Source organism: Barbus barbus, assembly GCF_936440315.1.
Source record: "Barbus barbus genome assembly, chromosome: 2".
In the NCBI taxonomy this organism is placed as follows: Eukaryota; Metazoa; Chordata; class Actinopteri; order Cypriniformes; family Cyprinidae; genus Barbus; species Barbus barbus.
In genome coordinates this window covers 24,662,821-24,689,712 of record NC_136730.1, presented here as the reverse complement: position 1 = coordinate 24,689,712, position 26,892 = coordinate 24,662,821, and the positions used below count along the sequence as shown (strand labels likewise).

The 26,892-nt window shown below is 36.4% G+C and overlaps 2 protein-coding genes across 5 annotated transcripts in view; one reads left to right on the top strand and one right to left on the bottom strand.

The window, feature by feature from the left end:
• Positions 1-6,289: 6,289 nt before the first annotated feature.
• Positions 6,290-17,389, top strand: LOC306877781 (RING finger protein 32-like). 2 transcript variants are annotated; one of them, XM_079429750.1, is made up of 7 exons: positions 6,290-6,382; positions 7,560-7,815; positions 7,899-8,041; positions 12,066-12,098; positions 12,208-12,332; positions 12,443-12,551; positions 16,762-17,389. In XM_079429750.1, the coding sequence occupies exons 1-7, from the start codon at positions 6,374-6,376 to the stop codon at positions 16,975-16,977; spliced, it is 891 nt and encodes a 296-aa protein (XP_079285876.1). In that variant the 5' UTR covers positions 6,290-6,373; the 3' UTR covers positions 16,978-17,389. The 2 variants fall into 2 exon arrangements, with proteins under 2 accessions (XP_079285876.1, XP_079285875.1); XM_079429749.1 differs by lacking the exon at positions 16,762-17,389 and adding an exon at positions 14,874-16,022.
• lmbr1 (limb development membrane protein 1) overlaps positions 17,059-26,892 on the bottom strand; it is a 41,923-nt gene continuing 32,089 nt past the window's right edge. For all 3 annotated transcript variants that reach the window (XM_079429723.1, XM_079429724.1, XM_079429725.1), the window contains 2 exons: positions 21,135-21,296; positions 17,059-20,894 (listed from right to left, as the gene is read on the bottom strand). In XM_079429723.1, coding sequence (XP_079285849.1) covers positions 20,809-20,894; positions 21,135-21,296 — 248 coding nt within the window. In that variant the 3' untranslated portion in view covers positions 17,059-20,808. The remainder of the gene's footprint in view (positions 20,895-21,134; positions 21,297-26,892) is intronic.

The following is a 26,892-nucleotide window of genomic DNA, read 5'->3' as shown; positions in this document are numbered from 1 at the left end:
ATCTTTTATTTCCCTTCCCTGACACGTGGATGGGCCCGATGGTTCAACACTGTAATGTGAGACAAAACTATCAGCCAATCGAAGCTGTCAAGGCCCAAGGCATTTTTCTACCCCCTGCCAATATTCTTCATAATGCACCTTTTGACATTTGGAGAACAGAAAGGCAGGTAAAGGTATACAAAGTATAAGAGAATGCAGAATAGGGATTAAACAAATGGAAACCTTCTTATAAAAAGGCTAATAGGCGTTTTCCTTGAATGGTCATGGTCTTATTAGGCTGTAATAAAACAATAAAACATCTGGAAGGATGCCAAGATTAAGGAAAAGGTGAGCAGACCATTAGAGAGTTAATGCCTTAGAGCTCTGGATGAATGGGGTGACGAGAAGAACTTGCGAGCTATGAACTGTGATTTAAGACATATGGAACATTTTTTTAATTTATTTTTTCTTCCATATTCATGCTGCCAAAGAGATACAGCTGAGGGGGTGTAAAGTGATGAGAGACACACCTGTTTACCTCGGCACGGATGGCAGGGTCAGGCTGGCAGCCAACGGGCTGTCACCTCCCAAGGCTATCAACCAGTCATTACAAAAAAGTGGCATTTTAACACGCCACAGACCAAATCTCATCGAAATGTCTAGGTTCATAACCCCGTGACCGTGTTTTGATTGTGACTTGTAAAATAGGTTTTTCCATAATCAGAGATGCTTGAGTCAGTCTTAGCACAGCTCACAATACTTTTCATAAACACACAAATTAATACATAATATAACATTTTTATTGAAGCAGTGGTCATTTTTTATATTTCCATTGACTTAATATGCCATATTAAGAGTAGTGCTGTCAAACGATTAATCTCATCCAAAATAAAAGTTTTTGTTTACATTATATGTATGTTTACTGTGTATATTTATTATGTATATATAAATACACACACATACAGTATATATCTTGAAAATATTTACATTTATACATTTATATATTCATATTCTTATATTTTATATCATATATAAATCTATTTAATATATATTTTTCTTAAATATATGCATGCATGTGTTTGTATTTATATATACATAATAAATATACACAGTATACACATGTATATTATGTAAACAAAAACTTTTATTTTGGATGCGATTAACATATTACTGACATATTACTTTTATTATTAGTGTAAAGCTTCCCACCTCTTTAGTGTGAATGTACATCACTGCAGTTCAAGGCAAGACATTTTGTTTTCTCAACATTAACGGTCTGCAACAGAGCATATCAAACTTTCAGCTTTCAGTGTCAAATAGATGCTTCAGATGCCGTGGTATGGATGAAGGATGTTTCAACGGCCCATATCAGAACGGTAATATCAAGCGTCGGTCACATGTCACTACATTTTGAAGCACAGAAAAGATTGTGATTTCCACTGGACCTGTTCAGGAAAATATTTGAAGCATCCAAAGCCTAGAAAAATCAACATTTTGACAGTACATTCAGAATTGAAATAATCTCTACAGTTGTGTAGTGGAAATATTAGAGATATGAAATAAATTGCATAACATACTATGGACATCATTGTAATAATATTGACTGAGGGCACAGAAAAACAAATGTACAGTAGAAGTATATGTCAATATGAGCAATAAAAGGCAAAGAGAATATTTGGTAGGTTGAAAAACAAGTAAATATGCACTGATAGTTTATCTGTCATCACTGTCTGAAATTACAACACAAGACTAAAGTAGTGCTCTCCTTTGGCACAACCTCAACATGCTTTGAAGTATCAAAGGTGTGCTGAATGACTCGCCTGCTGAACAGTGAGGCAACATGTGTCACTTAGGCTTTTTCAAGAACTGTGCTTATCTATCCAATCATTTGGATATGGAGTGCAAGAGAACATTAAACAAAACAAACAAATGGAAAGAACTGTCTGTGAATTAAGTCAAAAGTCACAATAGCATTTGAAACAAGCTAAAATGATGATGGTCATAATCAAAATAACATTGGCTAGAAGATTAAGATTCTCGAGGCGCTTATTATTTAGCAACAAACAGTGATTTACATATACTATAGTATGGAATAACAAAACTATTATATTCTCAATAAAAATCTATAAAGTACATATATGTAAGTAGACCATGTAGATAAGTTTATCAAACCTCAAACCACGGCTGTGTGAAATGAACAGATCTTTCAATTGCTGTCTGGACTCATATGGACTCTGTCAAGCAAACTGTTTTGCATAGGGAGATAATGTTCAGAAGCCACAAATAAACTCAAACTCGGGGCACAGCACAGGGAGTTGGAAGGGTGTTGCCCTATGTTAGACGTGGAAAGTCCCCAATTATGTGATAATTCTAGTGAGCGGTTTGGGACATAGAACTCAGAGAACTTTCGCATTTACGACATTTCACCACAAACACATTCTATTAACCCAAGGCAAGCGTCAGCCTCCATCATTCAGTCATTCATTCACTCAATCACATGAAATAAGCCATGATTAATGTGGGACTTGTAAGGAAGTCTTTGGGCTCTGAACTTCTGCTTTAAATGAGATGAGTTAATTACCCTCTCTGGTTGTTTGTGTATATGTGAGATGGGGTTCAACATTAATGATAATGATAATAAATACACACTCAGTGAAAACACTAATTTTCAATGCAGATTTACCCTTTATGCTTTTAACAGTTAAGGAGTTAAAGTAAGCCTTCATACCACCTGAAGCTATTCAGATGACTGTCAGCTCTTTATAAGCTTCCTTTTTCCATTCCAATGTCATTCTCAATAGAATGAAACCCCACATGCTGCACAGATGAGGTATCACAGAAAACTAACTTCAGTATGGTGGGCATTAGCGCAGCTCTTCCCACACATCCACCCACCAAGAGCACAAGGCTTCCTGCTTTAGGAGCTATAATTTTAATCGCTGGCCCCATGTATGAAATCAGCAGGTGACGGAGAGGAGAATGAGACAAGCTCGTCTCTGGAGGTACAGGAGACTCTCCGGCACAGCAGGGTCGGCACAGCTCCATGTGTTAATCTCTCCTGGGCTACAATTTATGGCCATTATGGCAGTCTATTTTCAGCCCCTGTGATGGATTCTGCTCAATTATTGGCCATTATGGGGACGAGATGGCTTTGCAAGTGTGTTGCAGATTGCTGGGCACCACTGCGACATTCAAGTGAAATCCACTTGGCACACAGAGCAAGTCCTTACAGACTATGAGAGCGAGTGCAAAGCATCCAGACTTGTTATTATGTGTCGTATAAGTGGATGAGGTGTGTTGATGGGCAGCAAGTACCATGTGACCAAAGAGACAAATAGTAAAAGCATCACTTGCAACGTTATTGATCCACAAGCCATCACCAAAATTATGTCACTGTAGTTTGTGGGCAACATGAATGCAGAGATGTTCCTCCAGTGGAGGTCGGGTCCAGAATTTATCCTCTGCAGTCTGAGCTCAGCCAGGCTAACTGACAATGAACATTTCCAACAAGCCATACACAGAGCCAGCCAAGACCTGTAGTACTGTGGGAGGACCCTTCAGAAAGGTTAATCAAACCGCCTGATCGATTACTCTCAGCCGCCAGGAGATTTATGGGAAATCTTTTGTGAGGTCCAAAGCATGAGGTAATGTAGCACTTAGCAAATGAAATAAAAAGACGCAAAAGCATACAGTGATTTGTATTTCATTTTCCGTGGACATGTTCAAACTATTTCGCCTTCCGTCTTTACAGACAAAGACTGTTTTCTTTCCCTTTTTTCACAGGACACAAAAACAACACAATACCAATAACCTTTTGATTAGCCCCCATCTCAATTTGTTGATGATGTATGTTGTATAATATAAGAGTGGCATTATATCAAGGTTCTATTAGACGGAAGCGCAGAAAATAATTTGGACAATGGCTGGTCATCTCCACCAATGGAATAATTCATATAATTTCCACCACTGAAATTAGTAACATATGCACCATTATTCACTACAAGGCAATATTGTATAACTCTTGCCCTCTCCATATGAGTACCAACTTCAATGTAAGCTGGAGCTTAATCTTAATCATATCTTTATTAGACATCCTGTCAGTTCAAACTGTCAGCTATAGGCAGAGTAAAAATCCACTTCTTAAAAATGAATTCATTTATTCATTCATCTATTTATTTATTCATTATAGCCACTAAGTCATACAATCAGGGGCTTTGAGCAGGATTTTGTGCTGCGTCCATTCTGAAAGCCATCAGGCTAATAGCCTAACATCACCTGACTTGTTTGGAAGCTGCACATTCTGTTGTTCAAAGAGAACTATGCTAAACAATGCTAACAGTGAACAATGGTAAATGATCAACAATCCTTAGGGAATTTCTACACTGATGTTTCAAATTATTCAGTCATACATTTTCCACTATTCATTGCAAACTTTTAAACAAGCTCTCTTCTTAATGATCTTTTCCCACTTTCACGTGAACTTCTTGTTGTTCAGAATATGCCTGCCCTTCCCTTTGAACAGAGATACATCGATGGATTTCTTCTCCCTTTTAAGCTGTCTGTGCCTTGCAAAGTTTGCACATAAGTTCAGTAAAGGTTTCCTATTCAACACATCACACCAACAGACCCCACAGCCCTCGTTTCTTAGGTCATCGACACATTGCACGGCAAGGTGAGTCCCCTCTTTTTTTCAGAACAGGTAAAAAGGTTCACATAGAAGAAAGTTAAATAGAAAGCTCTTTAAACTGGTATTTATAGAGATGAAGAAAACAAACAGAGTCCCTGTTGAAAATGAAAACTCGTACTAAGATCCATTTCGATGACAGTTGGAAGAAAGCAGCTTTTATGGAGATACTTGACTGTACTTATTTTTCAAAACTGTGATTATTTACTTAAAAACACAAATGATGGGCCTCAAGTCATGGGGATTGAGGAAGACAGGTTTTGATTGAACACTCAGAGGTTAAATTCCTCACAGATAAATTGCTCCACACCTTTGTCTGTGGCATTAAAGGCCATAGGCTGTGCTTTTCTTGGGCTAATCTCAAGAATGCATGTGCCTATAGAAAAAAGCATGATGGTTTTCCTCTGTCACACTGAGAAAGAAGTCCAGTGTTCTTTTTTGAAGACACCCACTTTTATTGATGTGATGGGTGACCCAGTGATAAACATAGCCAGTTGTTCTCACCTTGTGTCTGCACCAGAACATATGCTTTTTATCGAACATTCATAATTAAGACATCATTACATTTTGATCACTGGTGAAATGTCTTTTATGTGTGTTTTTCTCTGAAGTTGTTTTTTTTACATCTCAGAATGACCTTTTTGAGACACCTGAGCTCATGGTTCAGGTATGAGCAAAGAAGCGTTGAGGAATTCAGCATTTGATGACAGCTCAATGATGAGATCCTCCAGCTCATTGTAGGCGGTACATGCATTTTTAACCACTAATTAACCTTATTCTTTTAAAGTTAATATTTAAGGGTGTAACCGTGTATGTATCTCTGAAAAGGCAAAACCTTTTAAAGTTAAGAAATGCGCAGGCCTAATAAAAATGTGAGTTATTTTTTGGAATAAAAATAAGGACAGAAGAATTGTAACATAAGTTATCCAATATTCTTAAAAATAAAGGTTATTTAATGGCATGGTTCCATGAAGAACCTTTTACATCCATTAAACTTTTCCAGGCCACAACATTTTCTTTAAAGGTTCTTTGGATTATTAAAATTCACGCTAAGAAAAAATGGTTCTTTTAAGAACTGTTCTGAAAGGTTCTTTGGGGTACATCATTTTGGAACCTTTATTGAAAACATTGCATTTCAAACATAGCCTATACCTTGCACATGATGTTTCCTCCCAGACCAACTCTACCCTGCAGCTGATTTAAAAATGAAGGTTTTCCCAGTGAGGGAAATGAGGAGTGAATGTTGAAATTGCACAATTTTAAAATGTTTTTATTATGATTCTTTTGGACAAGATAAGAAAAAAGGACAGTTAGTGTTTAATGTTCTGTTTTCACAATTTGTTCACCATTGTGGTGGCAAATTTGGCTAGTGCTTAGATTGAGGAAGATTGTTCTTAGTGCTGTTGTAATTATAGTGGTTTTAACAAAATTTATAAACTTGACATGATTGTTTCTTAATTTATTTAGCCAAATAATTATTTTGGATATTAAAAAAAAATAACATAATTGTTTTCAGACCTCATAGTAAATGTTTAAAAACGTATTTTTGAATTTAAATTCGAAAAGTATTTCAACAATTCAATTAACCACTTGTCGTAATCAGATGTATTGACAATCAGAAGAACTAGTTGAGTTCGTGGGAACGTCACACTGAGTTGAATGGAACTTCGTTGCATAGCGACCAAGTAAACAGTGTTTCTGTGGATAGCAATGCCGCGGGTGAGGTGCTCTTCTTTTCTTTACTCTTTTTGAGGATCATCTCTGCGTTGTTAAGCTAGTTTGAGAGGGTGACTTGTAAATTTATCAGAATGCGTTCCTGCTTATTTTGCGCCCCATAATTTAAGATAACGTTTGTCTTGTTTTCCCGCTAGTCTCCGCGCTGTTGCTAGCTGTTCTGATTCCGAGACAGTCAGGTGTAACTTTAGGTTGACACGGTAAACAATCGACCGCCATATCAACCACACATTCGCAAATTCTCGTAAGCATAGATATCTGTGCTCGTAAACTGTTTCTAGGCTAATCTCTGTGAGACACAGGTGTAAGATAAATTGACGCTGTAAAATAAACTGCATAATAGTTACTTAAAATGCTACAATCGTGACAGTTTTATGAGGCTGGTGACTAAAAATCTTTTCTGCTTTACGAATTCTGTCCTGCTCATTTAATCCTATAATCATTATCATCATCATCATAACAATATAATCTACCATTGTTATGGTGCTCATAAATCACTGGCAAATGACGCAACGTTCAATTTAACAACATGCAATCTTCTCATAAAAAAGGAACTTGCTGTAAGACACACTGTCTCAAATAACCAGACTCTCCATATCAATATGACAGACTTCAGCGCAGCTCTTGAACACAGTTTTAAGTTTAAAGATTTGTTTGAACTGGACTGAAAAAAAATTGGATCAAAATTTGGTAATGCTTCATAGCCATTCGTCAATAGTTAAACCAAGACAAAAAGCCAGCTAGGTCTGTAATACCTTAGCATTGCAATTCATCTTCATCTCGACTGTTGAAGGACCCCACAAATGTGACCTGAAGGCTGCCATCTTTGCTCATGAGCGCTCAGTTTCAAGAATGTTTGTCATGACTGAGTACTCATCAAATGCAGGACACAGAGAAAAAATATCAGTCCATTTCACACTCTTAAGAACCTTTGAAAAATATTTTGTCACTGAAAAAAAACACCATCCACTTTAGTATAATTAAATGTCAGTGAATTATTCAGTAGATTGCTTGACAAAAAGGCTGTTTAGTCAGAATTCACAGTTACGTTGGGATTGCCATCAATATGGAAACATGCTTCTTGCCCTCATAGAGCAGTAGACCGGTAGTCTACACTGGTTTACAGTGTATTAACTGAGTTTGACAGCTCCATGTTCCTTAGGGATTCGGCTGTAAAGCAGAGCGCGGGAGGCTGACTCTAGCAGCTGTAGCACTACAGGACCATATCACACGAAGGGTTCTTGTTCGAAACATTCCCCATAACCTCCCCATATCAGACGCTTCCTGTGGGGCTGCACATGTTAGTACGAAGCACAGAAATCACAACACAAGGCAGAGCATCATATGTCCTGAGCAGACACAAGGACAAGAGGAGAGAGAGTATGTGCTGGATCGTGGCCCTCCACCTCTGACTCTTGGTAGGCTGCGATTATTGTGTTTCATACTTAGGTTTTGCTGAAAGCCCACATTGGCTAATGTTCAGTTGTTGCTGATGATGCAGCCCAAAGGATGGGTCTGGTGGCAGGTCCTTCAAGAAGACTAACAGCAGAGGAGTGGGCAGAGGTCAAAACCAGGTCCATCCAGGAAGGAGACTCAACCCAGCCCTGTGTGATATGCAGGGAGGAGTTTCATCTGCAACCACAGGTAACTGCATTCAGAGGCATCGTGCCCACTTACAGTATGTGCCCTTTCATTTTTGAGCCACATGAATGCATTTAAATAAATTTGAGAGTTAAGTGCAGTGATTATTGTTGGTATAAAATTAACATTGTCCAAAAGTTGTCAACTTTTGGTGAATTTCACCATTTAGGTTATGTGATTCATGGGGCAATCCCAAAATTTTACAAAATATCATTTGTCAGCACAATACAACCAAAGAGTTTTATAATTTGATGAAACTATATTATATGTGTGTATTATATATCCATTTAAATATCATCCTTTTGTGACAATTGTTATCGCTGACTTGCTGAACTAGCGTGCACTGTGGACTACAGAAAACAACCTTTTCACAAAATGTGCTTTCAAAGCAAAGATAAGGTGCAGCTTCTGTAAGATACATAATACAGGAAAGTGTGAATCAATGCAGAATTTATAGCATCAGTATTCTTAATATTTTGGAAGTCAGTCATTTACTCAGCCTCATGTTGTTCCAAACCTGTATGAATTTATTTCTTTTGCAGTTGAAGAAACATTGCACCTCATTGTCTTTCATTGTGTGGACAAAAAAAAAAAACCAACAACACGGAGACATTTTTCAAAATATCTTTTGTGTTCTGCAAAAGAAAGAAAGTCATACAGGATTATAATGACATGAAGATGAATTATGACATAATTTTTATTTCTGGGTGAAGTACATTAAAATTTTGTCATCAATTACTCATCCTCATGTTGTTCTAAACCCGTAAGACCTTTGTACGTTTTCGGAACACAAATTAAGATATTTTTGATGAAATCCGAGAGCTTTCTGACCCTGCATAGAGATTACTTTTTACGAGAAGTACTCTCTAAGCTACGAGAATACTTTTTATATGCAAAGAAAACAAAAAGCGCGTTCGGGTTCTACATCAGAACGGTGGCTCCTCCCATCAGCAGCATCATGTGCAAGTGTCATAGAACTAAAGTCGTTATGTTTGTTTTCGTTTCACACAAAAAGTATTCACGTAGCTTCATAACATTACGGTTGAACAACTGATGTCACATGGACTGTTTTAGTGATATCCTTACTACCTTTCTGGGCCTTGAATGTGGTATTCCACTGCTGTCTAGGAAGGGTTAGAAAGCTCTCGGATTTCACTAATAAATCTTAATATGTGTTTAGAAGATGTCTGAAGTAGTGTTGTGTTGTCACGATACTGGAATTTCTAACTTCGATACGATACCTTGAAAAATATCGATAATCGATACCATTTTCGATACCACGGAGAAAAAAACTGCCACAATATTAAGGGGGTAATTTTTTTAATTTAAAGATAAATGTAACAAGTCGAGAACATGCGGTATATTTTACATGAACAAAAAAATGTCTTGAGGTACTGCATTTGTTGATTTATTTATTAATCTTTTATTAATCTTAGTTAAATGTTAATTGAAACTAACGTTTACTAATACATGTACTAATTAAAATCCAAAGTTCTATTTGTTGATATTCTCATTTGCTTCATAACCAAAATATTTCCAGATATAGGGCCCTATGAAATCCGTTTTATTTTTCCCCAAATTCCATTAAAAAATTTTCTACATTCAATTTTTTCCATTTTAATTTTTCTGGATTCTGTTTTTTTCCGTTTGAATTTTTCTGGACTCTTTTTTTTTTTAATGGTCAAATTAAATGCTATTAATCTAAAAGCATGTCTAATTCATTAAAATCATGAAAATTATACAATTTAACATTTAATTTATTAAAAGTGTAACAAAAATGACACGTTTAGGGCCGTATGAAATGTTTTATTTTTTTCTCACCTTATGTTTTATTGTTACCAAATTCTGTGTTTTAGCATGTCTATTATTTGAATGCATACAAACTATTTTTATTTATTCTTACAGTAGCCTTATGAAATGTGTTTTCCCCCTCAGAAATTCTGTGTTGTGTATTTAAATTTTACTGGATATCAGATGAAGGCATAAAACAATTTTAATTAATTTATATTTGAATTAATGAAAATTAAACATTTACATTTTTGGCAAATGAAGGGGATTTACTATTAAAATTAAAATATTTTGTGATTATTTCTTTAAAGAAATTAGCAGTAGTAAGTAGTAGTATTATGTACATTCTACTAAATAATAGTAACATGGCACACGGTCTTTAATAGGCTAAGTTAAACCGAACTTTTATTTTGATGGGTTGCCGTGAATACTTCTAAAGTTCTGTGTGTGTATGATATGAGCTAGTTTTACTCAAATTAAATGGTAAAATGCTCGTAAAGTGCCTTTCAGATCAGTTCTGGAGATATTGTTGATGTATTTATGTTCTCATTGAGACGGCAGGCGCTGAAATCACCGCGAGCGCCACATTAGTAAACACAACCGCACGTGCAGCACATTCACACAGAGACTCGCAGAACATGCAGGATTCATATTTAAATCGACTTTTGCAGCTTAATATTTACAGATACTAGTCCATATCGCGATTTGATTTAAGTGTAATGACCTACTTTTGATTAATTCATCCAAACTCTGACAAATTCCGTGACATTCCGCGTTAAACTGTAACTTCCGTGTTTATGACTGGATTCCGTGGCGTTCTCTGCATCGCGGAGATCATAGATCCCTACAGATAGCGCTCCTGCTGTGTTCTTTAACAACCAGAGCAGTCATCTTTCTATTCACTTCACTTGTGCTATTTAACCAGAGCGAAGGAGACGAGTGCGGTCACGTGTGGTGCTTGTCCACGCGCCTTTGGAGGGAAGTGAAAGTGACAGCTCGGCTAGTATCGGTGTATCGATACTTAGGAAAATTAATATTGGTACCGTTCAGATATTTCAGTATCGATATTTATCGAAATATCGATATTTTTGACAACACTAGTCTGAAGGTCTTACAGGTTTGGACTGACAATTTTTGGGTGAACTATACCTTGGGTGAAGGAAGGAAAGCCCTTTTTTGAGTTTGAAGTATGAAGACTTATGGAAATGTTTTAAAAGAGATATATAATATTTAATTTTGAAATATAATTACAAAAGTAGGAAAGAGATAAGCACTCTTGATTGTCCCTGAGAGAACTTAGTTCCTGCAGTGCCCTCCAATGTTCTGTCAGTCAACAGATGCCCTTGCTTTTCCCCAGATTTACACAAACACACTTTTTTTGTGTCTTGTAACTCTACAAATTTACCATAATGTCTTGTAAATCAGCTGTATCGTGAATGATGTAGGTCAGTATGGAAGGTCAACCAGCCATTTTTACAGCTTCCCAATTCCCTTTTAAAGATGCCAGAACAACAGGCAAGCTGTGCCTTAGTCACATGATGTAAATATTAGTGTAATAGATGTAATGGTTTCACATTATTTTACTAAAATATGTCAAGAAAAGACGTAAAACACTGTGGTTAAACAGCAATGGTAATTGATATATTCTATTAATATATATTATATATTATAATTTGTTAATAATTTTATATATGTATTAGTTTGAGGTGTGAGGTTTGTAGAGATGAAGATTAATAAAGTGCATTCAAGTAGATCATCTTATGCATTAACCAAAGAATATAAGTCTGAAATATTATTAACTACATAATACAAATTGATTTGAGAAATATTAATAAAATATAAATATATAAAACAAAGTTTGGATAGATGCTTCACCTGCTCCTGTGATTGTTGATTTGATGTTAGAAATGTGTGCATGAATACAGTTTAATGAAGACTGACTGCATGTAGATTATCAGACAAGCTGGTGGCAGTTAGACTGAGTTTTATAAGCAGCAGACAGACAGTATGTATACATGTACTCTCAGCTGCTGTTTCTGGTGACTAATCAAGAATATCACATCTTTTTGTACATAAACACACTGGCCACCTTGATCAGTTCATTACCATGGTATATTTTTGAGTAATATGCTGGAACTCACACACGCTACATTTGGCATTTGGTCAACTAAATGTTTTAATTAAAGGACAGCATTTTTATTCACTTTCTATAATGATATTTTTTGTGATCTTTGGTTAGGTTCTACTCTCCTGTTCTCATGTATTTCACAAAGTAAGTCATTACAGATCCTTGCATCATTAATTGGCTTGGAGACTTTGATAACACCTTATGAAAATCACTCAGAGTTTGTGATTTAGTCCCTTTGTGCCACTAATTTCAGGTGTGTCTGAAGTCTTTTGAGAAGTTCTCAGGCAGGAAGAGCTGCCCGATGTGCAGGACGGAGCAGTATGAGACAAGGGTGATTTATGATGGTGCTCGTCTCTATCGGGAAAAGTGTGCTGTCAGGTAAAGATGTGAAGTTCATGCAGATGGACAATCTACATCCATCTACATGGGTCCCATTCCCAATCTTGTCACTGTTTTCTTGCTTTTGGTTTTTCTTTTTCAAATCTCAGAATACAGGCTTTCAGGCGTGGCTACCTTGTTCACAAATGGTACAGCAACATAAAGAAGTATGTGCCACCGAAAGACCAACAATTAAGACGAGTATTCTTTGAAAAAAAGGTAACATTAGTTGAGACATTATGACAATTTTAGTCTGTTAATTGACACTTCGGTCTCTTCAATACAATAGCATTTTTAGTCCATTAATCAGATAATTGTATTCTTGATATATTTAGGATACTTATATTACTTATAACTTTTCTGCCAGAAATATGGTTTGTCTTGTAATTTTAGAATTTGTCATTGATTATTCTGCAAAATGAAAAGAGTAAAGCCCCAAATGAAAATAACTAATTTTGTACAATATTTGTGAGTTTAGAATTGAAGGCTTAATAAGTTTGTTTTAAAGAGTCATTTTCCATAGCAGTTTTCATGCACTCTTTGACCCTTCAGAGTGCAGGATACTGATAGCAGGTGAAAGTGGTTAGAAGCTGTTGGTCAGGGACCTCGCTGACACAGACGTCTGTCCCTGCAGCCCCCTCATTATCCCACACAGAAGTCCCCATGCATTAGCCCAGGGAAAGCAAAGGTTGCCATCTAGTGAGGCAGCAACTGTCAAGTCTCAGTTACGGTTCTGGAACTGACAGCGGTATTCCAGACTCCAAGCCATATTCTCAAACTGTTTTGAAAAGCTATTTAAAAGCATGCAGATGTATACATTGACCCCTGTGACAGTATTACGTACTGTTGAGCATTGCCAAATATATATATTTTTTTCATTGGTCTGCTACTAGGGAGTATGATTCAATTGTGATTGCTAAACAACTAATAGCCTTGTCTCTTACAAGGCAAGTGAGTTTATAGTTACAGGAATGAAAAGGGGAAATGATCTACATTTAACATCAAATGTATTAATTTCGCAAATACCTTATCCAAAGATCACTAAATATTTGAATGGAAAGATAAAAACATTTTTAAAAATCACTTAAAGTGATAGTTCACCCAAAAACGAAAATTCTGTCATTAATTACTCACCCTGATGATGTTCCAAACCTGTAAGACCTCCGTTCATCTTCGGAACACAAATGAAGATATTTTTTGATGCATTCTGAGAGCTCTCTGACCCTCCCATAGACAGCAATGTAATTAACATAATCAACAACCAGAAATGTAGCAAGGAGATCAGTAAAATAATCCATGTGACATCAGGGGTTCAACTATAATTTTACGAAGCTACGAAAATACTTTTTGTACACAAAGAAAACAGAAATAATGACTTTATTCAACAATTCGTCTCCTCCGCGTCACCCATTTTAGAGAGCATAAGCTGTTCTGTTTCAGCTGCGCCACGTGGATGCGATGTTTTTGTTCAAATTAAAAGCGTAACCAACGTAGAAAATCTATCCGCAAAATTACAGTTGAACCCCTGATGTCACATGGATTATTTTACTGATCTCCTTGGTACGTTTCTGGACGTTGATGGTGTTAATTACATTGCTGTCTATGGGAGGGTCAGAGAGCGACATGAGGGTGAGTAATTAATGACAATTTTCATTTTTGGGTGAATTATCCCTTTAAGTTTTAATTAGCAAATTTCTTCATTTAAAGCATTCTTTGTATTTTTGATGTATTGTTGTTTTGATGTATCTTCTATTATCAATTTTAAGTAGGTTTCAATTTTAATCGTATGTTATTATTATGGTATTTATTGTAATGCTTTTTTAACTCTTTGAGCTGCATTGTATGAAAGGGGTTATATATATTAAGTTTATGAACTTACGGTGCTTACAAGGTATACATTTGATCATTTTTCTTATCATTTTGAATTTGTGGTTTTTGCATGTGTTTCTCTGGAACTTTGGCACACCAGGAGGCAGTTAACCAACTAAACAAAATGGAACAAAGAGAGAAAGAATGCAGTATGCTTATCGCTTTGCTCTTAGATAGGTTTTCAATCAACTAGTCGCTCTTTTTTTCCCTCAGGTACCTCACTAAGTCAACATATTAGAAAGTTAAATTGGTGACATTATGATTGATTGTACCTGCCCTCTCTTTTCTCTGAATGCGAGGAGGCAGAGTTTACACTGCCAAGTGTTGTTTGTCCTTCTTTAGGAAGGTCTACGTTTGAACTCTGTGGAACGCTTAACGTCTGTTTAATTACTGATCAAATACAGCTATAAAGAAACCACTGATGTCATTCGCTGCAATAGCCGCCACAGGATGTGTGCGCGTATCTGTGCATGCTTAATCTTGCAGGTCAGTTTCTGGGATCGTCCAGAAAGTTTCCTTCATATATCCATTCATATTGCTATTGATCTGGCTGTTAACAGCCTTTCATTGTCAGCACAAGACTCAGAATTGATCTATGTTACGAGGGAACATCATTTTGCCTTGTCATGTCTGACCGAAACCCATTTTCATGTCATTCGTTTCCTTAATCAGTTTCAGGAGATGAACGACAGCTTGGTGCAGTCATGCAGCACAGACATGGAAGCCTTCCTGAGCGATATCGATCGCTCCGTGGCCTCAAGCCACAACATCCTGCGCCGCTTCGACGACAAGTACACAAGTGTTTCTGAACTGGAGGATAAGGACTGGCTGGAAGCTCAAGAGAAGTCGCCGCTCCTTCACCTACACATGTGGACGGAGACTGAAATACTAGCGTACTTTTATAAAAGAGCAGCTCATCAATGCCTCTAATCCCTCTCTGCAGTCGCTCCTCGGTCCTGCCCTTCGCCCGACGTGCCGCCACCTGTCCCAGAGCGTTCGAGCCGTGCTGGCGGCACAGATGTTCCGATTCAACAGTATCAAACCCTCCAAGAGATTATTGTTTACCTTGCTAATGAATGAGTGGAAATAATCCACCGTGTTTACTAAAAAACACAAGCTGCGCGGATAATGCACTCCTAGCCTTTCATTACATGCGAACTGACGACAAGATTTGGCATTTCAGTGGGCCTCATTGTTATTGTGTTGAGGCAGCCAATGGCAGTGATCCACTAAAAAAGGAAATGCTCATTTTTTTATCTTCTGGATGAGAGGTCAGGCAGATAACATGAGACTCTCAAACCTAGAGTTAGCAGAGTTCAAGTCAGAACCAACCTGTTCCCACCCAGACAAACAGAACAAACAATTGTGAAATTGGCCTTTGCTGAATAAAGGAAGCTTGACAGTCAGTTAATGATTATGGCTGCACACCTACCTTCTGTTAGACTCAACTGAACTACAACTGTGATACGAGCTGCACACAGCGGTCATAAATCTGCTAATCATATTTCCCTGATAATGGAGCAGGAAAACACGAGGTGTGCGTCTGTTCACGGGCTTGTTTTTTTTTTTTTTCATTTCATAGGAGCACTTCAGAGGCCGGGAAAGCAAATGCTTGTTAATAAAATCAACATAAGGAAATAATAGAAGAATTTAGCTTGATGATTAAATGCAAATTAACATTACACTACTGGTCAAAAGACATTTTTGAAATAATTGAGAATTTTTGAGAGGTAAAGTAAAAAAGCAATTGTGAAATATTATTACAAATTAAAATGACTGTTTTAATATTAAAATGGCAATGCTGAATTTTTGGCAGCTATTACTCCAGGTTTCAGTCTTTTTCTTGAGAAATTATTCTAATATGCTGATTGGTTCTAATTTTTATTTTATTTTTTTGAAGAAAATTTTTTATTCATTTATTCAGCAAGGATACATTGATCAAAAGTGACAGTAAAAACATCCATAGTGTTACAAATGCTGTTCTCTTGCACTCTCTATTTATCAAAGAACCCTGAAAAAAATATTAAGCAAAAACTGTTTCCAATAAAGATAAGAATCATTATTAATAATTGAGTATTAACTGATAATAATTGAGCAGCAAACCACAGTTAACAAGAGGAAATCTAACACGAATCAGCACCAAGCAAGGCACAGTCAGTTACGTTCAATCTCGATCAACAGAATTAATGGTGGTAATCATTTAGAATTTTCAGTGAGGAATGAAAAATGTAAATGGTCGTCTAATCAACAGAAGCAGAGCAGCAATTTGATTGAGTGGCACTACTGATTGCTGGTGTCTTGCCAGCATTAATCATTGAGCATTTTGAATGGGTAGTCTCTTAAAAGTCAAGAATTGTCCCTGACAGCACATTTTACGGATAGTGCATAATTAACATTTGCTCGTAACAGGCAATGGGTAAAAAATTTAAATGGATTCTGTATGATAAATATTGGTGACATTTATGGGCATAGATGTATTTTAAGCATCGTGTAATTCTCACTAGCGATATTACTCTTACCGATTTGTCCATACTCACAAATTTTTTCTTGCTTCCACCAGGCTGTCCAGCGTGGCGTTCAGGACTGCCCCATTTGCCTGAACCACTTGGGCTCACACAATGGCTCGTCTAAGGAAGACAGGAATGTCATATTATTGTCCTGTTCCCATCTCTTCCATGAACCCTGTCTTCAAGCCTTTGAGCTTTTCTGTCATGAGGTGAAACCCACATGCCCTCTCTGCCGGTCACACTATGCTAAAATGCTTGTTTCAAATTAGAGATCAGTATACTTATTATATAATGAAACAAATTAAACTCCTCCAACATGGCGATTCTACATCATCAAACAGTACAATAAAAACTGTCAAAAGTCACAAACTTTATTGTAAACTGAAGTGAAATACAAAGTAAACTAAAGACAATCTGAACATTTTGCTTCACAAACATATGCAATTAAACTCTACAAATACAAGAGAAAACATTCTGAAAATACATTCACACATGTAAAAGAAGCAACAGGCAAAAATGGAAACAAAATGAAGCTTTCCCTGGGAGCTGAAGATGAGAAATGAGACCGACAGACATTTAGCCTATGATGAACAAACAAGCTGTTTTGGTGTGTAGACAGGACACTTTCTAGTGAAACGCTGTCAACAGTTCAATTACTAACTAATAAACTGAAATACCACAGAATCTTTGATGTACTATATTTTTTGTAACTCTTGTACCAATGTTGTACAGACAAGCAGATTATAGAATATGGAATGAATCTGCTTTTTTTCCTTTCACAGTTATTTCTAGTATATCACTGCAAATGCCTCTATTTTGAGAAACCCACCACACCAACTGACGCACCAGTCATTGTCCTGCATAAAGCAACAGCAGCATTCCTCAAAAACCAATTAAATTAAAGCCAAAGAGTAGAATTTAGTATTATATAGTTAAAGGTTTTAGAGTTATATAGTTAATAATGATATAAGATGTTTGTGCAGACAAAAGTGACATTAGTTTAAAGTTTAATACACATACACACAAAAAAGAAAAAGAAAAACATTACAAAGCTTACTTCAATGACACAACTATTGACATAATACAATTATTCCCCAGATATATTCTTACAAAATGTTCTTTGTGCAAATCAACAGGAAAATAATATATTTTTTTAAATCATGACAAAAACCTCAAAACAATGCATCAAACTGAGAACCCACTGAGGTGTCCATTTTTAAATGACCTTTTCACAGGTTTTGAATTCAGTGTCCGTCATGTGAATCCTAGACCTCTGCAGACACACAAATTCGATCCGTTTCTTAAAATGATTTCTGCCCAAACTTGAATATTCAATATCAGTGCCCTGATAGTTTCTTTTGACTTTGGCCAGTTCGAGTTAAAAGATACGCCCTGTCATTTTGATATGCCATGTTATTGACAATCACAAGAGGGATTCACAGTGAATTAGTCAATAAAAAGGTACACACACTAACAATCTGTCTCACTCTTTCACTCATTTGCACGTCTCACACATGCATAACTTGTCTCCTCAATACAGGACAACAGGAGACAAAAACGAAAAAAGCCTAGAAAGCCTGTTTAAGGCATCAGAGGTGATTTTTTGTTTTTTTGTACAATAAACAAATGTTGAATAACTAATTGTCTGGCCTTTTCCACAAATAGCATAGTATGAATGAGGCTCAAAGGCCGTTTCCTATCTACTTTCTACAAAAATAAAAAGAAATATACTGTATATACATGTAAATACATCATTTACATTATTATGAGGCTTGCCATAGATAGAGAGACAAAAAGTGAAGACTGAACACTGGATGTCTGTTCAGCTTTATATAAAACCCTAAGAGAATTGTCAGGAATGGCCGAAACGGATTTCTTCATGTTCTTTTAGCCTACTGGTTTTGTTATTATGTGAATGTTTGGAAACTATACAGAACATATTGTACATTAACTGCGTAATCAGTAACATTTAGACAAAAAAAAAGCTTTTATGACACTGTATTTGATAGCTACAAAGGAGACCCTTCATTGAGTCGTGCTGCGTTCTACATGCATAATGACAACTGACTCCGCTCAGACTTCACATTCATTTCACTGCACAATAAGCTTTAATAGATGTGGATCAGACTGATGTGGCTCTGCAGCCTTTATATACAAGATCCTACATAATGTAAGAGTTTAGCCTTTGATCTGCGTAGACCAGTATTTCATAAGACAGAACAGACTGAGCTGGCTTAAAATCCAGCATGAGAGTGAGTGGAATAACATACAAATATCTTCATGGATAATCTGCCATTTGCAAAAAGCAAAGCAGCTGCAGAGGTACAGACTAGATGTTTGAAGGCTGGTTTGCTAGTGATGTTGAAATAAGGCAAATCTAGATCCTTACAAGCTCTGCGGCAATAACCAAGTTCAAAGGATGTATGTTATTGGTTATATGCTCTCAGTTTGCGTAGTACATGTAGCATAGAATAGTATCAAATGTTGTGAAGGAAGTAGCAGCAGATTTAAGTACAGGAACAGGAAGCATATCCCAAGATTGTGCCTCACCTTCTCCCAAATATTTGGCGCATTTTACTTCTACGACAATAGAGCAGCATTTCTCCGCTGTTTTTTCAATTTTGTCGCCTCCCTTGTTCAGGACTATAATACACTACACTCCTTTAAACGTGTTAAATCGTTGAGGTGATTTTGCCAAGAGTGACTGGCGGGTCGCTACATTCCAAAACACAATCTGCCGCAACCAGTTCAAGTAAACAGTAACATATTAAGCTGGTTGTTGGTAGTGACTCGAACCCATAATGTTCACACCTGAACCTTGCCTACCAATGAAAACAACAAGAGCAGTTGCAGTGCAAGAAGAAATTTGGCAGGTAGGTTCCTTCACTATTTGTAATGTTTCAATACTACCCAGTATATGCCAATATTGTGATTAAGGCACATGTTTGGGGAGTTTCCTTGTCAATTCCCATGACTTAATTCTGTCACATCCAACAAACCTGAATTGTCACAGTAAAGCATGAGGAAACTAAAATCATAATGCTTCCTCGTTTATAATTTATCAACTTATAAATAATTTGATCCTCATTATAACAAAGTGAATGTAAACATATGCAATGGCAGACAAAGTATAACAAGTTTTCAGATTACAAAACTTACTTTACACATCAAAATTCAAGCAATAATTTTGACAGCTATACACCAATGCTGACAATTAGTATTTGTCTTTGTGACTGGCCATCACATTTTGCTTGTAGATTTTTTTAACTGATTTTGTAATGTGCCCCATTTGCATAAGATCCAGTTAATTTGGCATTAAAGCATCTATAACGTAACTTGAGATTATCTTTGTTCAGTTAGACGCACTGCAACGATTTCTTTGTCAGTGTTAAATTGGACTTTTCACTCTGCAATTCTTCAGAGAATGTAGTTTCCAATATTAGTACTAATATCATGTGTAATAAAGGTGCCTCTCTTGCCATTATCAAAAATGTTTATATGTCATGTGTCTGCTGTTTTTATGGGAACTAAACACGTCTTTTTTTTGTTTTTTTTTAACAAGGTCCAAATTTAACTTTACAAAATACTGATCTACAAGGTCGCAAAATGTCATCAAACAATTATTAAGGAGGAAAAGTATAAGCCCTAATTGAGACTAATGCATGCTTCATCACACGTGAAATTATCAGCTTGGTAAACATCTTAATATTTCCCCTAATCAAACTAGAGAAAAATTATAGGCAATAAAAATAATAATAATCCCTCATTGAAGGGTGCAGTCAGGAGGCCTTTTAGGTGTGCAGGTCAGCAAGAAAATAACAGTTTCTCACTTAAGAGAACTGAAATGAAAGCATTTACAATCTGAACAACAAACATTGCTAATCCGGATTAAATTGTGAATCTCAGCCTGGTTAGAGCTTGGAAGCATTCTGCAGTGAGGTTCAGTGGTATGTACACTACTGTATAGTAGGTTAACTGCTCAAAGTCTAAACACTTCAACTTTTTTTTTTTTTTGATTAAATACCACTGTACTGTTAAAATGAAAAAGACAACTGCATACACATAACATGAGTTTCTGTGAGAATGGCTCAATTTTGTTCTCACAGTGTTTTCTGATGGCCATTGACAGCATGTTTCCCTGACTCTGCATCTGTCGTACTGTTGGACAGATTTAATTTATCCAGGCCTGAAAACAAAGAGATAAGCATTTATAGACAAACAATATAGCATTTCAAAGCTAAAACTACAGTATATGCATTATATGCACTGCTAGTGGACAGCCCTGAATATATAGACACAAAGACATGAGCGTAAAAAGAGATAAAAGAGAAAAGTACAGAACGAGATAATAGACCAGAATCAAATTTGGAGATTAAACTAAGATAGAAGAAGTGCTAATAGAATGAAGTCAGGCAGAATACATTACCGAGGGCTTTGAGGAGTTCCTCTCTCACAGCAGATGTGAATTTTCGGACCAGACACAATGTGGTTACCACAGCAAACAGGAGATTGTATGAAAGTACGATGTAAAAATTTCCAAGCCAATTAAACCGTCCAAAATCACCCAGGAGATCAAACCTTGTTATTCCTGCAGAAAGAAAGACAGAAAAATGGTCAATTCTCAGATTCCCTATTTTTTAGCATACAGTTGGTGGGAGTTTCTTAAAAGGATTTGCTATTTGCAGGTGAGGTCTCATGATGAAGACACGGTAAAAAGAAGGCCATTCTGAAAGACACTTCAAGGACTGCAGCTCCATCTTAATCAGATTACACAACATAATAAAGTATCTTTTCCCACATCCTAGATAAGAAAGTCTGACATTTACCATCTGCTGTCATATTTCAGTTAGAATGAAGGTTATTTATTGTCGCCAGATAATACATTCTTTCTGAAACAAAGCGGACAAGTTGCTATTTTTATGACTAAATGATCCATGGCCACAGGGTGCATGCGGACATTCAAAAGAAATGGTATTTGTACAGCATAAAAATCTGAAATTTGAGTATTGTGTTTCCAAGTTGCCAAACAAGTGATTTCCTGAAATAATCATACTGAATACAGCATGTGCAATCTGACATGAATTAACACAGGTCATCACTTCATCACTTAACACAGACGGATACAATCAAGATAAAATAAAGCAAAAAATACAAGTGCATTCATCATTACAATAACAAAATATTTCAAAGAGATTCATTTCACAAAGCGATTTAACTTTCTGAAAAAGGATTCTATTCTTCACAGAAGTATAGTGGGGCAAATAAGTATTTGATACACTGCCGATTTTTCAAGTTTTCCCCACTTACAAAGAATGGAGAGATCTGTAATTTTCATCGTAGGTACATCTCAACTGTAAGAGACAGAATATTTAAAAAAATCCAGAAAATCACATTGTATGATTTTTGAATAATTAATTTCCATTTTATTGCATGAAATAAGTATTTGATCACCTACCAACCAGCAAGAATTCTGGCTCTCACAGACCGGTTAGTTTGTCTTTAAGAAGCCCTCCTATCCTCCACTCGTTACCTGTATTAATTGCACCTATTTGAACTTGTTACCTGTATAAAAGACACTTGTTCATACACTCAGTCAATCAGACTCCAACATCTCCACTATGGACAAGACCAAAGAGCTGTCTAAGGACACTAGGGACAAAATTGTAGATATGCACAAGGCTGGGATGGGCTACAGGACAATAGGCAAACAGCTTGGTGAGAAGGCAACAACTGTTGGTGCAATTATTAGAAAATGGAAGAAATTCAAGATGACTGTCAATGTCCCTCGGACTCCATGCAAGATCTCGCCTCGTGGAGTATCAATGATCCTGAGAAAGGTGAGGGATCAGTCTAGAACTACATGGGAGGACCTGGTCAATGACCTGAAGAGAGCTGGGACCACAGTCTCAACGATTACCATTAGTAACACACTACACCGTCATGGATTAAAATCCTGCAGCGTGCGCAAGGTCCCCCTGCTCAAGCCAGCACATGTTCAGGCCTGTCTAAAGTTTGCCAAAGACCATCTGGATGATCCAGAGGAGGCATGGGAGAAGTTCATGTGGTCAGATGAGACCAAAATATAACTTTTAGGTATAAACTCCACTCGCCGTGTTTGGAGGAGGAAGGAGGATGAGTACAATCCCAAGAACACCATCCCAACCGTGAAGCATGGGGTGGAAACATCATGCTTTGGGGCTGCTTTTCTGCAAAGGGGACAGGACGACTGCACCGTATTGAGGGGAGGATGGATGGGGCCATGTATCGTGAGATTTTGGGCAACAACCTCCTTCCCTCAGTAAGAGCATTGAAGATGGGTCGTGGCTGGGTCTTCTAGCATGACAATGACCCCAAACACACAGCAAGGGCAACTAAGGAGTGGCTCCGTAAGAAGCATTTCAAGGTCCTGGAGTGGCCTAGCCAGTCTCCAGACCTGAACCCAATAGAAAATCTATGGAGGGAGCTGAAACTCCGTGTTGCCCAGCGACAGCCACAAAACCTGAAAGATCTGGAGAAGACCTGTATGGCGGAATGGGCCAAAATCCCTGCTGCAGAGTGTGCAAACCTGGTCAAGAACTACAGGAAACGTCTGACCTCTATAATTGTAAACAAAGGTTTCTGCACCAAATATTAAGTTCTATTTTTCTATTGTATCAAATACTTATTTCATGCAATAAAATGGAAATTAATTATTCAAAAATCATACAATGTGATTTTCTAGATTTTATTTTTATATTCTGTCTCTCACAGTTGAGGTGTACCTACGATGAAAATTACAGATCTCTCCATTCTTTGTAAGTGGGAAACTTGAAAAATCGGCAGTGTATCAAATACTTGCCCCACTGTACATTCATGTTAAATTTTCTGATTTCAAATGAAACACTCTAAAGATTTGAAACATTTGTCTGAGGACAGATAAAGGAATAATCCTTTCCAAACACTGACTTCAAATTAAGCACTTTTAAAATTCACAGTAAAATCAGAGCTCAACCAGCTTCATATTTCAAAAAGGAACAATCTGCCTCCTTTTCCCCCATTGCATCATGGCTTTTCCTATTGGGCATGATTCTTTTTTTCCTCCTCTCCTGCTTTTGGGTGCTCCTTTAAATAACATTATAACTCAACCTTTTTCTGGACTACCTCTAAATAAAACATTGGTACAACAGGCTGACTCCTGAGGATAACTTAAAACAACTTCAATGTTTCCACTCAAAATCTCAAGCACCATGCAGTTTGTTGAAAGTGGTAAAAAAGGGTCAAGTTTTCATCTGTGGGCAAACATATGAATCCTAAGTTAGATGTGCTTAGTTTTCAGACTGACCAGCCAGGTAAAAAAAATATATTTTTTACTTTAGGATTTTATTTCCCTAGGATTTCCACCTTGATAAATCCTTTGTAGTTTTTTCCGCCAGTCCTAAAAGAAGAACAAACTGCAGACGGATAAATTAAACAATTTAGTTTATTTAATTAAAGGAGCTTTTCTAGACTTCATGACCAGTTTCTGTACTCTGTAATGTTTAAAAGGAATTGTAAAGAGAATCGCATTTAAACTGAGCAAAATTCTACTCTCAAAAGGTTTCTCTTCAGCGTGCCTGATATTTTGGCTGTGGTCAAATTTACACCATTTTTCTAAGTAAATGAATTGCATAGAATCTAATAACATCTGTAGTCCTTCAGATACAGCAAGGTCTATAACAGCTAGTCACTGACAGCCATGTTGAATCAAAACAATGGCATAAAACTTTAGGTGAAAGGCACTCTATCAATGATGATCAAATCTCTTATTTAGCAAATTCTTTCTCAGGTGACCCCTTGTAATGGCTTAATGAAATAAAGAAACCTACTTCTCAGAAAGCAAAAAAAAATAAAAATCAAGAGTTTAATATCGTTAAAAAGGAGAGTGTTAGGGTGAGAGTTGTTAACTGTCTGTGTAAAAGTCAATGTTGTCACACAAGTCAGTTTGCCTTTCCCACATTTTCAGCAGGCTCCTGCAGTCTGTTATGCGTGCACACACACACACACACACACACACACACACACACACACACACATACACACACACACACACACACACACACACACACACACACACACACACACACACACACAAACCTGTTCCATTATATTAGCGAGGACATCTTATAGACCTCCATTGTTTTATATAAGGTTAATGATATGTCCTAACTCGACCCCTAACCCTAAACATTACTCCCACAAAAACATGATTCAGCTATTCATGATTTTAACTAGTGATGTCTGGCTCAATAGTCGGTGTTCAACATGTTTTTACTATATTAGTGAGGACATGTTTCAATACAGAGGATATTTTGGACCTCACAGATGTAGCCAAACCTGTACATATTTGTACGTACGTGTACACACACACACACACACACACACACACACACACACACTATTTCTGCAGGACTCTCAACTTTCCACACGGGGGATGTGTGTGAGTCCATGTGACAGTAAATGTTTTAATTTGTCTGAGACTGTATGGCCAAAGTTGTTGAAATTCTTTGGTCAAATAAAAACTACTTCATGCAACCTCTCCTTTCATCTGTTCAGTGCAGCACAGCAGAAATGTTGATATTTTTCTGAAGCTCCCAGTGAGTCACTGTACTCACTCATTCACTCGCACATACACACAATGCTATTTGAACAGCTGTCTGTAGCTTGCCATGTTGTTTATTGCAGCTATTGTGACGGCTGTTCGTCTGTCCCTTTTCTCGCTCCATTCTTGTGTAAAATCTCTATGGCAAATCCTGCTGGAATGTAACTTGTTAAATCTTAACAGTGGAAATGAGTTTGCCTGTATGTATATACGTCAATGCAGCTGGAAAATGGTATAAAAATGGTAGTATCCAAACACAAACAAATGTTTAATGCAATGTTTATGGTAACGTTTGGGATCAGTAAGTTTCTTAATGTTTTTAAAAATTTTTTTGTAATGCTCATCCAGTCTGTATCTATTTGATCAAAAATACAGAAAAAAATGCAATTTTATGAAATACTATTGCAATTTAAAATAACAGTTTTCATTTTTAACATACTTTAAAATATATTCCTGTGAAGCAAAGCTGAATTTTCAGCATCATTACTCCAGTCTTCAGTGTCACATGATTCTTCAGCAATCGTTCAAAATAAGAGAAAGGGATATAATTTAAGAGGATTGTATATGTTCAAAAAAGTAAGGGCAAGAACTAAAGTAGGTGCTTATCTGTTAAAGGGGTAAATCTATGGAATAAATGTGAAAAGGAACTAAAAGTATGTGATTCACTTTGCCTATTTAAGAAAAGGTATAAAAAAAATGGAAAAATAATTATGACTCCGTATGAATAAATTGTGGTTGTATTGTTTAAAAAAAGGGTTTATTTTTATGTTTGTTTTGAATTATGTTTGTACATTTAAATGGAAATGTTTCTGTTATATTGTTTATTTTGTGTTATTTAACTTAGTGAAAAGTGTCCCCATTCAGTTAATTATGTATAAAGGGTAGGCATAATAAGCAACGCTTCTGCCTACTCCTTTTTCGGTAACAATGTATTTGATTTATTTTGTGAAAATTTGTTTGTGAGGACCAGAATAAAATTATTATTGACTGATTGAAATCGTTCTAATATGCTGGTTTATAATCAATGTTGGAAACAGTTGTCCTGCTTAATATTTTTTGGGACCTGTGATATTTGTTTCAGGATTCCTTGATAAATAAAAAGTTAAAAAGAACAGTGTTTATTCAAAATAGAAAGTTTGGGGTCAGTAATTGTTCTTTTTTTTAATTAATACTTTTATTCAGCAACGATGAGTTAAAGGGATAAAAAGTGATAGTAAAGACTTATATTGTTAGAAAACATTTCTATTTTGAATAAATGCGGTTTCTTTTTAACTTTATATTCCTCAAAGAAAAAAGTATCACAGGTTCCAGAAAATATTAAGCAGCACAACAGTTTCAACAGTGATAATAAATCAGCATATTATAATGATTTCTGAAGGATCATGGGACACTGAAGACTGGAGTAATGGCTGATGAAAATTCATTGCTGCATCACAGAAATAAATGATATTTTAAAGTATATTAAAATAGGAAACCAATATTAGAAATTGCAATAATAATTTCACAATATTACTGTTTTTTCTGTATTTTGATCAAATAAATACAGCCTTGATGAGCATAAGAGACT

Excerpts from the sequence above, each read along its gene's own strand:
- LOC306877781 (XM_079429749.1), top strand. Across the intron at positions 12,099-12,207 it reads GTTCTCATGTATTTCACAAA|GTGTGTCTGAAGTCTTTTGA; the intron begins GTAAGTCATTAC and ends CACTAATTTCAG. Across the intron at positions 12,552-14,873 it reads GAGTATTCTTTGAAAAAAAG|TTTCAGGAGATGAACGACAG; the intron begins GTAACATTAGTT and ends TTCCTTAATCAG.